This window comes from Myotis nattereri (assembly GCF_964212035.1).
Source record: "Myotis nattereri genome assembly, chromosome: 16".
In the NCBI taxonomy this organism is placed as follows: Eukaryota; Metazoa; Chordata; class Mammalia; order Chiroptera; family Vespertilionidae; genus Myotis; species Myotis nattereri.
Genome location: NC_138091.1, coordinates 35,466,603 through 35,484,486, shown reverse-complemented (window position 1 = coordinate 35,484,486; position 17,884 = coordinate 35,466,603). Strand labels below are relative to the sequence as shown.

Here is a 17,884-nt window from a genome sequence, read left to right as displayed (position 1 = left end):
GCCCGGGTCATCTTACACTGGCCCGGGCGCCCGGCAGGTGGCGCTCTCTCAGTGGCCAGCGGACGGCGGCCCGATCGCCCCGGCTCTCCGCCTCCGCCGCCAGCTTCCCGGTCCTGCCTCACTCCCTTCTCCCCCCTCCCCACGGAGCCCGGGCCCACGTGACCCCGGGCCGGCCAATGGGCGAGCAGAGAGGGCGAGCTGGTCCCTGTGGCCGCCATTAAAGCGAAGGGAAAACCCGTGAATTCGGATTAAAGGGGGAAAAACACCGCCCGCTGGGCCCACAAAATGGGGGAGACTACGGCGTCCGGGCGGTGAGGCCGCGGGAGAGCAGGCGCGAGGCCGGCCGGGCCCAGGGACCACGGGAGACACGGCCAGAGGATGGTGTGAGCCGCAGACGCCGCCAGCGCCGCCGCCACCGAGGAGACCGGGCTAAGGACACCGCCGCTGCCGGGCCGGCGGCCTGGGCTCCTCTCGGGGCTCGCCCTTCCCGCCCCTCCGCGGGCGCCTCCCGCCCGGGGCAGCCTCCGGCGCTCGGGCCCTTCCCCTCCCGGACTCGATTTTAATTATTTATTGTGTAATTTATTATTTTTCTGGTGGAAGGGGCACCCATCCTCTCTGTCCCCCAAAGAGGGACGAGCGTCCGCGGGCTCCGCGGCCGCCGCAGTCGGGCCAGCGGGGCGAGCGCGGCCCGGCCCTCCCGCCTCGGGCGCGGGCCCCGGGCGGCTGGGTGCCGGCGGGCGGGCGGCGGGGGCTGCTCGCGGCGGCGGGGGGGTGGGTGGGGAGGGCGGGCGGCCCGGCGGCCTCCTCTTCCACGGTCCCCCCGGCCAGCACCCCCCCGCCCTCCCCGGTGTCGGCGTTTCTCTCTCCGGTCGGAGGCGGAGGTAATGGCGGATGGTGGGTCGTGGCGCCGGCGGCGGCTGCTGTGAGGGACGATGAGTTCCTCCTTCGTGCCGAACGGGGCCAGCCTGGAAGATTGTCACTGTAACCTCTTCTGCCTGGTGAGTGCCGGGCGCGGCGGGGGAGGGGGCGCCCGGGGCCGTGGGGGAGGGGGTCGCCGGTCCGTCCGACCGGTCCCGGCTAGGCCCCGCCGGGCCGGGGCCGGGTGCCTGCCGCGCCGCCCCGGCTCCGCTTCGGGAGAGTTGGGGTTCCTCTTGTCTTGTTTGCGACTCTCTCCCCCCTCGGTCTCGTCTTCAACTTGGGCTCCGGGTCTGGCAGGACGTTGGCGTTTCCTCGGAGTTTCTCGCTTCTCCGTCGCTTTCCTCCCGCTGACCATGGCTCCCCGCTTCCCCCTGCCCCCCCCCCCCCGGTGCCCGGTCTCCCCCGGGTCTTTATGGCTCAACTCCGGTCGTTTGTGTCCCCCGATATACGGGACGCCGGAACTTCACCAAAAAAAAAAAAAAAAAAATCTCTTCGTTTTGCCATTTTTTTGTTTACACGAGTCAAACTAACAGAAGGGTCGTCTCTTCTTCCTAAGGTGGTTTCAGACCCCCGTGCGGAACAGTAGAAGCCATTTCATATGTTTCTCTTTAAACTTTGAAAACAGTTCGCCGTTTTGACAATTTCTGGCCATCTTGCTTTTATTAGGACGTGAGGTGTGTGTGAGCGGCACAGGCTCGGGGAGGGGCTGTGGTCTCGTGCACCGAGTGTTTGTGTGTGTGTGTTGCCTGCGTGTTGGGCATGTTGAGCGGCCGGCCCCACGTTTTGCGGAGGAGTCCGGGCGGCCGAGGGAGGGTGACAGGCGTGCAGGTTGGCCCGGGCCGGCAGCGTCCCACCGCTGACGGCTGGAAACGGCACCAACTGTTGCAGATGCTCAGTCCGCGATTGGACGGTGCTGTAGCGTCCGTGCTTTAAAGTTTCGGTGGCTTTTCTTTTTCGTTTTCACGGTGCTTTGAAAAATACGGAGAGAGTGTGTGATAGGTACGTGAGCCGAGTGGGCGGAGCGCGGCTGGCTGGCAAGTGTAAACTGCCCGTCATGGGTCGGCCGTTTCATGCTGGCACCTAGACCTGCACCTCTCAGCTCGAGTGAAGAATTTCTTTAAAGATGCTAAATGAAGACCTTTCATGCCCTTCTCCCTGTGAAATTTTTTTTGTGTGTGTGTACAATGTCCATTAATCAGCATCTCTTCAGATATAACAAGACAAACGAAGGTTTTACATTTCTATCTTCTCCGACTCAGTCTATTTTTGGTACTTTTAGGATCAGGTTCTTTGCAGATAGACTAGCACAAATCTGACAGTTCTTTGTGAGCAGCTATTTGACTTCCTAAAGGGGATATGTGAAGAAGTACCAAGAATTTTTTGTTATAGTTCAGACTTCCGTAAACATGCGTCTTTAAAAATTAATTTTCTGTTACAAGTTTGACACCAAGGAACAAATGTGACCAGTTAGAATAGAACAGTTTAGAGAGGAAATGTTACTCGGTGTGCAGTATTAAATGCACGTTTATATTTATCACTGTTACATTTCTTTCATTTCTCCTTGGGATGCACATTTATTGGCTTGCTATTCAGTGACATTCCAATGTTGTTAAACTTTTTTGTTCTTCTACTTAAAATTTTGATTGTTGAATTTTCATAATTAGCATCTTTTTTGTCAATCTGCTTTCAAGATCTTAAGCATATACTAAAAAATTGTAATGTCCTGATGAAAAATAAGGGACTTTAATAGTGAATGTTTTTGACTTGGAATGTGCAGTAATAAAAAAAATCTCACTTTCTTTTCTTCAGGCTGACTTGACAGGAATTAAATGGAAAAGATATGTATGGCAAGGCCCAACTTCTGCTCCTATTCTGTTTCCGGTGACAGAGGAAGACCCCATTTTGAGCAGCTTTAGTCGCTGCCTTAAGGCAGATGTACTTGGTGTTTGGCGTCGAGATCAAAGACCTGGAAGAAGAGAATTGTGGATATTCTGGTGGGGTGAAGATCCCAATTTTGCTGACCTTATTCACCATGACTTATCAGGTGAAAGCAACTTATTTCTAGCTAATGATATAGCAATGTTGTATACTTTCCCCCCAAGTCTTTTGTATTAAGAGTTTTTTGGTAGAACAACCTTAGGTATGAAGCCAGATAAACATTCAGCTTTATGTTTATTTCACTGTGGTTATTTTATTTTACTTAAATTATCCATATTATGGCAGGCTTTTTAAACCTTAAATAACTTTATTCTCCCACCACCCAGCTTCTTCATGAATTTCTCAGGTAGTGCTTAAGAAAGAAATGTTACTGCCCTGAAGGCTTGGTTCAGTGGCTAGAACGTCAGCTTGCGGACTGAGGGGTCTCAGGTTCGATTCTAGCCAAGGGCACATGCCTGGGTTTAGGGCTTAATCCCCAGTAGGGGACGTGTAGGATTCTCTCTCATCATTAATGTTTCTAGCTCTCTCTCCTCCCTTCCTCTCTGAAATCAATAAAGAAATATATTTTTTTTTAAAAAAAGAAAGAAATGTTACATTAACCTAAGAAAAATGAAATCAGAGAGCATAAAGTTCCTAACAAAGTCACATAATACTTTTGAAGCCAAGTGTAATTTAACTTGAATCAATTCTGCCACTGCTTTCCTCTATATGAATAGGCAGACAATTGTAAGAGTATCTAGAAATGTTGTAATTTTCTCATATTTTTTCAAGGCATACAGTTAATTTGTTATTTTATTAACATATGGAGCCTTATGTTAGTTTGGTTATTCTTGGAAAGTGATTATTTTAGATACCGTTGCATCAAAGACTATCAAGATGAGTGCCAACTTATTTAGCTTTTATAGGATGTTGGTACATAATCTAAAAAGTTACCTAGAAGTAAATTGTGAGCAAATTATTAAGAAATCTTTCATCTTATTTTTTTATTTAGGACCAGATGTTACTTTAAAAAGATACTGATGGTTGTGTACTTTATATTGTAAGAGTCAATGTAAACTGAATCTCTGATGATAGGAATGTAAATGATTAGTTGTTTGCTGCAAGGTACCAAAGACTCAGCAAGATGTTTGATAATGATTATTGGCAGGTAAATTTAGGATTTTTAGATTACTAAAAAAAAGAAAAGAAAAAAAAGAAAAAAAGGCATTGTTATTTGTAATTGAGTACTCTGAAGTTTCTGTTGTCTATAACCTATAGGACCTATTATATTTTTGATGTAATGTAATCCAGATGACTATCTCAAATAAGCACTTAGACCAACTTTTGTGCAGGAATGTAAGTGTTACATTTGTTTTGATGGTTGCTTTTCATCTTCTAATGAACAGACCCTTCATGTTAATCCTCATTTTTGAGAGAGGTTGCTATTCTTTTATGATAAATGCTTTCTAGCTTTCCAGCTTTCCTAATAACATCTCTGCTGGAGAGGTTAGCCCTTAGTTCTAAGTGTGTAATATATCCTAATTATGTAAAACGATGTGTTTGTATATATATATATCTCATGACATAAAATTCTTTTATGGCATCAGCAAGATGATGCTTTTTAATTGCCAAAAGCCAACCTGCCCACTTCCTTTTTCTTTCATTAACTTGGGTATACCTCGGCTATTTTCTTAATTTTAGGTGATATGAAAACCACCTTACAAAAATGTTTGAAGACTGTTTTAATGTTGATAAACTATAAATTATAGGTAAACTATAATTGTTGATAAACTACAGTGATTTCTTGGAGGTTTCAGTCTTAGTAAAGTTGGCAGAGCATCTGAACAGACCATTTTTCTCCCAGATTCCATGAAATACACTTTGTGGAATCAAAGATAATTTTAGCAGATACATAGTATTTCGTTTTACCATAGTGAGACTAATGTTTTGAAAGTTAAAAGCCTATTAAAGTTAAATGTAAGCTGTTTTGATGCATATTAAAAAACCATGTTGATATTTTTCTAAGTTTCATGTTATGAGTTAAATGTTTTCTTCTGAAACTGCATTACAGTTTAAAACATTTCTTCTCTAGTTTAATTTTTTAGCATAATTTTAAAAAATGGTAATACCTGTACTTTAAGATATTGATTTTGAATGTGAATAAAAGTAATTTTGGAAGATTAGGTTTTAATTGTCGGATTTAACTGAATGCCCTTCAATGGTAAATAACTTTTAAAATTTTATCAGAATAAAAGCAATTGAAATAGTAAACCAAAATATATTAGGAGTTGTATATAATCAATCATACTTGCTCTTCCAAAGACTGTCCTATACTGTTTTAAACAGTTGTATAGTCAGTGGTGTTTTTATAATGTTCTAACTTTTTTTCTTTTAACCTGTCATTTACTTTAGAATGTTGTCACTTAAATCAGACATATCTTAAAGAATAGTAAGGTCTTTTCAGATGGAGTTTATTTGTCTCGCTCTTTTCTTTGCCCCAGGGACACACCGTCTGCCTCCCTTTTGGGGTAATTAGTCTTCGCCTCTGTCTCTCTAGCTAACCCATTTTCATTTCTTTCCATCTGTGGCACTCTATTTCCTCCTTTTAAGCTCCCCTGAGAAGAGAGCATCTGGACAGTAGGGGTGGCATCAGCTGCAGGAGGCAATCCTGAGTTCCAAGTGGAGGTGTAGCATTGAGGAAAGGGGAACCGGAAGGACCCAGGTGGTAACTAAAAAGCTGGTTAATTTAGTTTGAGGCTGATTTTCAAGGCAGGCTCCTTCTGTTTGGTTTAGCACCTACCACATCTTATTAAATGTTTGTAATTATGGTGATAATAATGCCCTTTTTTTTCCCCCTTTATTGATTAAGGTATTACAAATGTGTCCTTATCCCCTCACTTTCCCCCCACTCCCCCACTCATGCCCTCACCCCCCACCCCACCCCCTGGTGTCTGTATCCATTGGTTATGCTTATATGCATGCATACAAGTCCTTTGGTTGATCTCTCCCAATAATGCCCTTTTTATTGGGGAAGGAGGAAAGGCATTTCTTTCTGCAAAGATTAGAAGTCTCAGTTTTTCTTATTGTACTTTTATTACTGAACTAAAGTATTCAGTAATAAAAGTACAGAATTGCCTTTGCTTAATCCCCTTATCACCTTTGTGTCATCCATAGTGTAATTTTTTTTAATCCTTACCTGAGGATATGTTTATTGATATTAGAGAGTAAGGAAGGGGGTAGGGGGAGACAGATAAACAGACATCTATTAGAGAGAGAAGCACCCATTGGTTGCCTCCCATACCTGCCCCAACTGGGAATGTGCCCTGACTGGGAATCCAATCTGCAACTTTTTGGTGTACTCCAACCAGCTGAGCCACCTGGCCAGGGCCATAGTGTATGTTTTTTTAAAGTTTTTATTTTAGAACAGTTTTAGACTTATATAAAAGTTGCAAAAATAGTATAGAGGGTTCCTGTTTATCCTTCACCCAGTTTCTTTTACTAACATTTTACATTAGAATGGTATATCTTCCAACTAATAAATCAATATTGATACATTAATATAAACTAAGTCTATACTTTATTTGAAATGTCTTTATTTTTATCTAATATCCTATGATCTCATCCAGGATATACCACATTTCATTTGTCATATCTCCTTAGGCTATTCTAGACATTTTCTCAGGCTTCCCTTGTTTTTTATGATCTTGAAAGTTCTGAATCATCTGGTCAGATTCCATAGTGCATTTTAATTTCTGCCTGTCTTATATCATGTAGCACATGTTTGGGTCACCTTCCTTTCAAGTTTAGCTGATGTATAGAAATAGAACATAAACTTGTTTTATTGCTAATTGGTAAAAATCTTGCAGCAAACCAAATCTGATTTGATAAATACTTTAGATTCTCAGTCACTTATTTTGTAGTAGAGGTCAATACTTTTTAGTAAGACCTATTTTAGTACTTCGCAATACTATTTAGCATTTGTTCAAAATACCCCTTGAATTGGAAAGCCAAACACTTTATTTATTATAATAAATAGAGGGAAAGAGAGATAGAAGCATCAATGATTAGAGAGAATCATTGATCTGTTGCCTCCTGCAGGCCCCACACTGGGGATCGAGCCCACAACTTAGGCATGTGCCCTGACTGGGAATAGAACTGTGACCTCCTGGTTCACGGGTCGATGCTCAACCACTAAGCCATGGCCAGCTGGGGAAAGCCAAACACTTTAAAAAACAAAAACAAAACTTTTTGCTCTGTTCTCTCTAAGAGAATAGATAGTTGAATCAGTATCAATATGTTTTGATAAAATAAAGACTAGGGAACAAAACTTCTCTCTGATTGCAGCCTTTTAAATTTTATTTATTTTTAAAATTTAAACTTTGTGGCAGACCTTGTTTAGTGCTTATATGATAGAAGTGTAAAGTTGATGGTGGGAAAATTTTAGCTTGAACCCTCCGGTCAAAAATCTCTATAGTGGCCCTAGCTGGTTGCTCAGTGGATAGAGCATCCACCTGCTAACTGAAGGGTCCCAGTCAAGGGCACATGCCGAGGCTGTGGGCTCAGTCCCCAGTAGGGGGCATGTGGGAGGCAACTGATCAATGATTCTCTCTCATCATTGATGTTTCTATTTCTTTTTCTCTTTCCCTTCCTCTCTGAAATCAATACTATCTAATAAAAGGGTAATATGCAAATTAACTGTCACTCTGTCACAAAGATGGTGGTGCCCATAGCCACAAGATGGTGGCGTCCAGTTTTCTCAGCCCTGCCAGAGTCCCCCAGTCCCTGGGGGGTGGCCGCTGAGAGCAGGCAGCGTGAGCAGCCTGGCGGAATGCTTGCTTTGTCACTCTGGTGACGAAGGCAAGCATTCCACCCTGGCCGCAGAGGGCCTCTGGCCAGGCCAGGGCATGGAATGCTTGCGTTGTCACACCAGCAATGAGGCAAGCATTCTGCGCCCAGCTGTGGATGGGCCTCTGGGGCACGGAGAGCCTCTGGGCAGCGGGCGCGGAGCGGCCAGGCCCCACAGAGAGCTACTGGTGCACGGATTTGTGTGCAGGGCTACTAGTAAAAATATATTTTTTAAAAAATCTCTATAGTGGATAGAACTGATTGATTATTTTACATGTACTGTTAGTTTGCTTCAATGCAAGATTGTTTCACTATCATTAGTGTGCCCTTAAAGGAGAAAAGTTTTCTGGGTTTTTTATTCTGTGTCTTAACCTTTTTGGTATTTTATTACTGTCATCATTGGCTTTTAGTCTTTACTTTAAAACAAAACAAAACAAAAAAACTACTCCCTCTCCCAACCTTTGCATCTTTTAAAAAAAAATCATAGTAAACTACAATGTGATGAGACTCCGAAAACTAAAAAACAGGCTCAGAGCCAAAAATATTTCTTATTTTTCCTATTTTTCCTGAATCCTATGGTCTATAAATGGGATTTTAGCAACATGTTCAAATACTTTAATTATGCTGGAATTTCATCATAGTACTATCAAACTAAATGGGCCGTTGGTTAGTCTTAGAATTTAATTTTGGATGCTTTTTTATTGAAGGATATTAATTATAGTGGAATTTAACGTTAAGTGGCAGCTTTAGCAGTATTGACAGATAAACAACTGCCAAGTATAGGTATCTACAAACTAAAAAATTGTTTTGTGCCCCAGGTAGCCTGAAGAGTTAATTTATTTCTATTTTCTGTACCACAGTACTTGTGACCCAACTTTTTAAATTGGCTAATCTTCTAGGAACAAGTTTATTTGCCATATTTCTTCTGTGTACTATCCATTTTAAACAAGAAAGTGTTTCTTTAAGTCTTCAAAAATAATCATTAATATATTAGACTATTTTAAAATCAAAGTTGGTTTTGCTATCTATTAACGATGCTGCCAGTTTAAGGCTCTCAGTAATATTGTTGAATGAATGAATTATGATTAAGCAGTTACTGTTCAAGACAAACACTGAACTAGATATTTAATTTTTCTTTATTCTTTCAGGAAATAAATGATATTTTCTACCATGATAATTTTGACCCATTTATTTATTTTTTAAAATATATTTTATTGATTTTTTACAGAGAGGAAAGGAGAGGGATAGAGAGTTAGAAATATTGATGAGAGAGAAACCCCGATCAGCTGCCTCCTGCACACTCCCTACTGGGGATGTGTCCACAACGAAGGTACATGCCCTTGACTGGAATCGAACCTGGGACCCTTCAGTCTGCAGGCTGACGCTCTATCCATTGAGCCAAACCAGTTAGGGCGACCCATTTATTAATCATTAGTGTATGTTGCATTCTAATAGCTTGTCAGAATTATTTAGGAAAAGATTCTTTCTCTCCCAGCTTATCACTAGAGATATTTAAAGATGTCAGTTTTGAGAAAAATGTTGCGTATGAGTACTAAGTGTGTTAGCTTTTTTGTTTTTTGTTTCTTTGCCCCACTCATAGAGCATTATTTTGATGACCTACCACATACTTTGGTATCACTATAATCTGTGTCCTCAGGAAAAAAATACAGTAATCATATTTAGCATTTGAACTTTTGGATTGTTTAAATAAATACTTTGTAAAATAAGTAGCAATGATTAAAAGTTTGAATACTAATAGTAATGGGAAAGTACTGAAAACCCAGAATTGAAACTTTTCTCTAAGGATACAGATACTAGAGGAAGAAGACATTTATTTAAATGCATTAAGCAGACCTTTTCCATTAGGTTATGGTTGATTAAGTTCAAAAGAGGTAGGTAAAGATTTGCCATGTGTTTCTCTTTCCTTCCCTTTCCTAATACAATGCTGTCATTGAGATTTGATGAATTGTTTTAATTAGTGTAAGAGGTGCAGATCACTATGTCTTAGTAGTACCATTTCACTTTTCATATCTTTGAATACAACATGTAGAGAAGTACATTTATTAGGATTATTATAACACTAGTGGCCTGGTGTTACACTCGGGGTTGGATGGGGTCCCTTAGCCCAGCCTGCGCCCTCTCACAGTCTGGGAGCTCTCAGGGAATGTCCGACTGCCACAGAGGCGGGAGAGGCTCCTGCCACCGCCACTGCACTCGCCAGCCTTGAGCCTGGCTTCTGGCTGAGCTGCACTCGCCCTGTGGGAGCGCACTGACCACCAGGGGGCAGCTCCTGTGTTGAGTGTCTGCCCCCTGGTGGTCAGTTCGCACCATAGCAACCGGTCATTTTGCTGTTCAGTCGATTTGCATATTAGCCTTTTATTAACTACGATTAGGGTATTAGAAGCTTGGCTTAGTAGGCTTCTTGTTTCTAAATGATGCCACCTTCCTTTCAGGCTTTTTATTGAGTGCTATTAGAACTTAATTCTCATGATCTCCTCAGCAATGAAAAATGATATTATATTAGTGTAATATTATTTGTCACAGGTGAAGATGTACTTCAGAGATTTTTTCGCTTTGGAAAACCCTAAGAGGTGGTCTGTTTTTCTTTGTTTTATGCATTATCCTCATTTAGTGTTAATGAGAATTGTGGGCATTTGAGGATATAATGTAAAATGAGAATTGAGTTCACCTGAGTTTCTCTAGATAAAATTTAGAGCAATGAGGGAGAAATGCTTGGAAATGAATACTGAATAATTTTCTAAACTATATTTAGTATTCTTAAATCATTTATCTACAGGTTTAACTGAAATGAATTTTTTTAATGAACAAAAGCAAAAATTTCAGAGTTTTATATGAAAATACATAAATTATTGTATTATAGCCCCTACTATGCCAAAGGTTTTTTAATTTACTCTTTTGGGGAAGAAGGCAAATTCAAAATTCAATCTTAGGTTTTAAGTGCATAATTTTCTGATACTTGAAGTTTATAGTGACTATAACTTTGATGTGTAATGGTAGCTGTGTCTTGGGTTTTTGATGCTTTAAAACTTAGAAGTAGTTAGAAAAATGATTTTGATAAAGGCTACTTGTGTAGGACAGATGTTACAACCATGTGCTTCTTAGAAGGTAAGGATTTTTGAGTTAAAAGGCAACAAAAGTAAAGTACAAAAATATATTAAATAGATTATAAAGAAGGGAAGAGTTGGGAGGTATTTTCAGCGTAATTCTCTTGGAATTAAGGACATGCATTTTTAATAATCGTTATAATTTGAGACAAAACTCTTAATATAGCTATTTAATTTTGAAATGATAGGAACTGATTAAGCTGAAAATAGATTGATTGAGAAAGGTTTCTTTTCTCTTAGCAATTCACAAATATGCTTGTGATCCAGATTAAAGCAATGTCACTATGTGCTACTTCCCTTTTCTCCTAGCCAGTGTTCAACCAAGTGAAACTCATAAAGCTAAGGCTTTAAATAGAAGGAGATAAGAATGTCTATAACATAATAGAATATGAAGAACTTTTTAAATTTAATATTAGTGCCAGATGTTGATTTAAAAATTATTGTAACTCTTAAGTTGTCATTTTCAAAATCTTATCCTTTCTTAAAGCTTACCTTTTAAGCAGTAACAGTTAATATGAAAGATGACTATAATTTAGGAGACTCTTTAAAGAACAACAAATTCAACCTTAAAGTTTAAAATTCAGTCATTATGAGTTTTAGTTAATGTTTATTCTACCAATTTGTTGTGCAAGTTATGGATATAAACCATGTGTCACTTTTTTTAAAATATATTTTTTTATTGATTTCAGAGAAGAAGGGAGAGGGTGAGAGAGATAGAAATATCAGTGATGAGAGAGAATCATTGTTTGGTTGTCTCCTACACGCCCCATACTGTGGATTGAGCCCTCAGCTCAGGCATATGCACTGACTGAGGATTGAACCATGACCCCCTCGTTCATAGGTCAGTGCTCAATCACTGAGCCATGCTGGTTGGGCCCATGTGTCACTCTTAATGTCTCTGCTTTTACTCAAAAGCATCATAGTTTATTATTTTTCTATGGGTGTAGTGCAAGCATGTCAAACTCAGGCTAACACAGGCCAAAAAAAACAAGGTTTAAGTTTATGTGGGACACACACACAAAAAAGCTTCAATTTTCATAGAAACTTAAGTTTATTTTGATAGAGACATGCTGAATACAAAGGGCTGAAATAAATGTGTAATCAACATAAAATAATAGAACATTTTAATAAATATTAATATTTTTTTTTGAACATTAACTTTCCAGACACCAAATAACTGCACAAATTAATAAGGGTAACATAAATAAACCTATTTTTCTTGTTCTCCGAAAGCGAAATATTTCCTGTTATGCACACCAAACAAGTCAGTCCAAGACTAATGATATGGCAATTGGCTGCTAAAATATTTGCTGCTAGTATTAGTGGAGAGAAGTGGTGCGCCTGCGCGTAAGGGAAATGAATGCAACATGATTATAGTAATCAATCATTAGCGAATGTTGTAGCTCGTTATTAATAATTATTATGTATAACAGGATATTGTAAAAATTAAGTTATGAAATTTTTATTAAAATGTTTCTTACATATCGTACTATTGGCTTGGCTGCAAAAATATTTGTTGTGGGCCGCGAGTTTGACATGCTTGGTGTAGTGTATACATTTTTATTGAATTAAGAAAGGTTTTGTTACTCATTAAATTGAAAGATGATGATCAGTATTTGTGAAATGTTTATAAAGATATGTAGGCTATAGAAGAATATTAAATTGTATTTGAAATAACAGTTTAAAACATGATGAAAGTTAAAATGCTGAGGTAGTATCTATAAGTTAGTTGGAATGGTTAATAGATTTGCTGGCAAAATTGAGGCTGTATAGTTAATAAAGATAGCTTTATATCAGAAGTACCATTTAAAATTTAAGTCTTTATTTTATTTTATTTTTAAAATATATTTTATTGATTTTAGAGAGGAAGAGAGAGGGAACGAGAGATAGAAACATCAATGATGAGAGAGAATCACTGATTGGCTGCCTCCTGCATGCCCCCTACTGGGGATCGAGCCCGCAACCCAGGCATGTGTCCTTGGCCGGAATCGAACCTGTGACCCTTCAGTCCGCAGGCTGATGCTCTATCCATTGAGCCAAACCAGCTAGGGCTAAAATTTAAGTCTTTAAATTTCTCCCTCAAGTAGAGGATTCTATTCTGAGTCATGGGAATCATTTGGTTGAAATGAGACCTAAGGTGGCTGATAATGCACTGCTTGTTGTTAGGCTCTGAGCCAAAAGCTTTTTTTTTATTCATAGTTATTTTATAGTTGAGTCATGGATTAGAATGCTGATGGACATAAACTATTTTGATTTTAATTATTAACTGGCTAGTTTTTTTTGGCAGGCTGAATGACTTGGAAGAATTAGGAAAAAGTAATAAGTGAACTAGCTTAGACATTGGCATCTTAGGTATAGAGTGTGTTTAATATTTCCCAGGTTACACAAATGTCCTTTTCATTGATACAGAAACCAAATCATTATATTTGCAATATAGTGTTACATTTTTATATGGTGGGAAAATCATTTTCAGGTAATTTAATAGCATACATGGCACTTGGGCCTTTTATTCCTATGGAGTAATTTTGAAACCTGATATTATAATGTCTACAGATATATGGAAGTAATTGTAGCTCAATATACTGAGGTGAAGTAGGGCTTATGTATTTAGTTTAAACTGTAACCCTTTTTACTTAACTCGGAGTAGATATGGTGCCACTACTTTACTTTCTGTTTCTTTCATTTTTCTCTGGTAGAAGAGGAAGATGGAGTTTGGGAGAATGGACTTTCTTATGAATGCCGTACTCTGCTTTTCAAAGCAGTTCACAATCTTTTGGAACGGTGTTTAATGAACCGGAACTTTGTACGTATTGGCAAGTGGTTTGTAAAGCCTTATGAAAAAGATGAAAAGCCTATAAATAAAAGGTAAGCTATTGTATTTAAACTCTTACTTGGTATTTTTTTATTTGTCAGTATTTATGGCTTTACAGAAAATGTAAAATAAGCTAATGTATTACAGACTAAGATAAGCTAATGTATTACAGACATATTTTAGGGAGCTAACTTTGGCAAACTACTATAAGTATTCAATTTTGTTTGCCCACTTAACCCTTTCATTTACACATTGTAAGAATTTTCTTGCAGTGGGAATACGTTGTGTGTCAATAGAGTGGCCTAAATTTTATTTTGGGATGATAGAAAAAAAATGTGTGATGAAAACAAGTTCATGCATTGAAGTTACTTTTTTATTACTAGTGGAAATGTTTATTCTCAGTGCTCTATTAAAAATTAAGTAATTTTCCCTGACTGGTTTGGCTCAGTGGGTAGAGCGTCAGCCTGCAGACTGAAGGGTCCTGGGTTTGATTCCAGTCAAGGGCATGCACCTTGGTTGCAGGCATGTCCCAGGTAGGGGTGTGCAGGAGGCAGTTGGTGTTTCTCTCATCAATGTTTCTAACTCTCTATCCCTCTCCCTTCCTCTCTGTAAAAAATTAAGTAATTTAATACTTGTTAAAGGTAGTGACCTATAGTTTTGTTTTGCGTTAAGTTAACCTTTTACATTTCCAGACCTCTCGTTTTGCTTTAAAGTAATTTAAGTTTGTGTTTTGCTCTCTAAAACATGTTTACTCTTGGAGTGTTTATAATTATTTTGAACTTTGAATTAAGAAAATTTATGACAAGTTGCAGAGTAGTTTTAGATAGAGGCGGTTAAAAGCTTTAGGCTACTGTATTTCTCTGTAATTCAAATACTATAAGGCACAGTCTGTTAGAAGATTCAGTGCCAAGTAGTTGTTGAATTAGTGAAGCTTCAAGAGAGATGAAATAGCCCCAGCCAGTTAGAGCATGAAAGGCGGTGGGTGCAGTTCCAGTTAAGGGCATGTACCTTGGTTGCAGGCTCAATAAGCAGCCCCAGTCAGGAGGCAACCAATCGTTGTGTTTCTCTCTCATCGATGTTTCTCTGACTGTACCTCTCCCTTCCACTCTTTCCAAAAATCAATGCAAAAATTATCCCCCTGAAGAGGATTAACAAAACAAACAAACAAAAAATAGAGAGAGGTGAAATAATAGTAAGATGGGATGTGGAAGAAGATAAAATGAAGGACATGTATTTGCTTTCCCTAAAAGATGTGCAGATATGAAATAAACATTTGGTTGTTAATTGTAATCATTATTGAGATGCTATCTTTTATGTCATATGTGCACATCTTTTTCTTGTGCTTGTGAAGTTTTTTCATACTTCCTTTTTTTAAAAAAAAATATATATTTTTGTTGATTTCAGAGAGGAAGGGAGAGGGAGAGGGAGAGAGAAACATTAATGATGAGAGAGTATCATTGATCGGCTGCCTCCTGCATGCCCCCTACTGGGGACTGAGCCTGCAATCTAGGCTTGTGCCCATGACCGGAATCAAACCCGGGACCCTTCAGTCTGCAGGCTGACGCTTTACCCACTGAGCCAAACCGGCTAGGGTCATACTTCCTTTTTTAGTTTTAGTAAAATGGATGAGCAGATAAGCCTGGATAAATCAAGGCTCTTTCATTTTTTTCTTCTTTGAAAATTAAAATAAACCTTTAATGTGAACAAAATAACTATACTTGTTAGGAATGCATTCAGTTGCAAATGACTGCAAACCTACCTACCTGGCAAGGAATCTGGAGGTAGATAGTTCAGTACTGGTGTATCTGTTCAATAATGTCATCAAGGACTCGGGTTCCCTGGAGTTTTCTACTCAGTCATCTTTAGCCTTTGACTTTCATTCTGATGGTCCCTATAGGTGTTGTATCCCCAGACTTCAATCACAGTGGATTCTAGGCAGGAAGAGGAAGGAAGGGAAGAAGCAATAAGGCGGATTGACCTAGATTATTTTCTGGAAACTTTAGCTGACATATTATTGGCTATTCTGAGAGAAACGTACATTTTTTTTGTATGGGAACATTACCCCTCTGAACAAAATAAGGCTTTTGGTTAGTAAGAAAAAATGGAGAATAGATATTAAGTAGGCAATTGGAAGGGGAAGTAGATTATCAGGTAGGCAATTAGCAATGCTCACTCTTTAGTTTTAAAAAGTCAGGCAGATTACCATAATTTATTTATTTATTTATTTTTTAACATATTTTACTGATTTTTTACAGAGAGGAAGGGAGAGAGATAGAGAGTTAGAAACATCGATGAGAGAGAAACATTGATCAGCTGCCTCCTGCACATCTCCCACTGGGGATGTGCCCGCAACCCAGGTACATGCCCTTGACCCGAATTGAACCTGGGACCCTTGAGTCCGCAGGCCGACGCTCTATCCACTGAGCCAAACCGGTTTTGGCAAGATTACCATAATTTAAAATGAAAAGCTGTAGTCCTGAGTCCCAACTATTAGATGTGAAAAACACAGGCAGTCTCTTTTAATTTTATTTTAATTTACCTATTTAAAGTTTTAGAAGCAAATATCATACTTATTCTTGAGTTTTCAGTTATTTCAGTTATTCAGGCTTAATCTATTGATTTCCTATTGATGGTTTAGGTATTTTATTCCTGATACCCCCCCCAATGCCCAACACTTGGACATTGGCATACTTGTATACACTCTTATCCCTTCTCTCTTTCCTTATCTTTTTATTTCTTATTTTAATTTGTTTATTGTTGTCATTATTATAGATGTCCCCCATATCCCCCTTTGCCCCCCTTCACCCAGCCCCCGCCCCACGCCAGGCCTTCACCACACTATTTTCTGTGTCCATGGGCTATCAATATATGCGTATATGTTCTTTGGTTACTCCTTCCTTGTCTTGCTAGTATAGTTATTATTAGACATGGTAAAAACAATACCTGTTGTTTATATTACTATGGTTATATAAATATTATTTATAGCTGAGCCATATAGTGTATTAGGATTATATTCCATTTCTTCCACATCTTTTTGTTTTTTCTAATGTTAATGATTATCTCTTTTTTCATTTAATTATCTATGTTAGGGGTTGGTAAACTACCACTCCACAGAGCAAATGTAGCCTGCCACATGTTTTGTAAGTAAAATTATAATGTAGCACAGCCATGCTAACTCATTGCTGGTTTATTTTATGCCTGCTTTCACACTGAAGCAAAATTGAATAATGATGACCCACAAAACCTACAATATTTATTCTCTGGCTCTTTACAGATAAAGTTTGCTGGTCCCTGATCTTTGTACAACTTGATAATTCACCCCTAGACAATCTACCAGAAGTATAAATCTCCTTACCTTTAAGAAGTTTGTGTAATCTATTTTGTTTTTTTCCTCTCTTCCTCTCCTGTTAACATCTCTTTTGGAGCCCTTCATTCTTCAGTTCCAAATGGTTGTTCTATAGATCTGTTTCACAGCAGTCATCTTGGGAATTCCCTTTGCCTCTTATTTCTTAGATCTTATATTTCCTTTTTTTTCCTGTTTAACTGTTTTGGTAGTGGCCATCCACCAGTAGTTTCCTGAAAAGGGAGTACATGAGAAGTAATATGTTTGGATCCCGAATGTCTGACTTACCTCCCTTTCTACTCTTAAGACTTTGGGGCATTAAAATGCTGACTGGAAGGTCTATGTATTGAGTAGCATGAAGTTGCAGGCTTTAATAGAGTGATTTGTTAGAGACGTGGCCATTTTTATTGGGTGCCTGTTGCTCAATAGTCTGTGTGTGTCCCCTCATTCCCACCATTTAAGTTAGTTTTCCCAGAGCAGTTCTTCAGTGTCCTGACTAGAGTATATACTTTGTTGTCAGTGTTTAGGGAGCCTATTAGGAAAGGGTATAATACTTGTATACTTATATTGGGGATTACTTGTATCCTCTTTTAAATACATCACCTCAGCTATATCTAGTATCTCTGGGTGCTTGAGTCCCCTTGTTTCATCCATTTCAGAGAGTGAGTGCCTCTAAGTTTTTCTCTGACCTGGAATAATGTAAAGAGCCTGTCTACAGTAAGCTTTTTTTATTATCATTTTTTACTCCGATTCTTATTTTATTTTTTTAATATATTTTTATTGATTTCAGAGAGGAAGGGAAAGGGAGAGATAGAAACATCAATGATGAGAGAGAATCATTTATCGGCTGCCTCCTGCATGCCCCACACTGGGGATCAGGCCTGAAACCCCGGCATATGCCCTGACCGGGAATCGAACCGGTGA

The 17,884-nt window shown here is 39.3% G+C and overlaps 1 protein-coding gene across 1 annotated transcript in view; it reads left to right on the top strand.

Annotated features, from left to right (window-relative positions):
- The first annotated feature begins 786 nt into the window (after nt 1-786).
- MED13 (mediator complex subunit 13) overlaps nt 787-17,884 on the top strand; it is a 93,302-nt gene continuing 76,204 nt past the window's right edge. Inside the window, exons 1-3 of the mRNA XM_081109403.1 lie at nt 787-998; nt 2,728-2,962; nt 13,502-13,670. Of these exons, the coding sequence (XP_080965529.1) occupies nt 933-998; nt 2,728-2,962; nt 13,502-13,670 (470 nt within the window). The 5' untranslated portion in view covers nt 787-932. The remainder of the gene's footprint in view (nt 999-2,727; nt 2,963-13,501; nt 13,671-17,884) is intronic.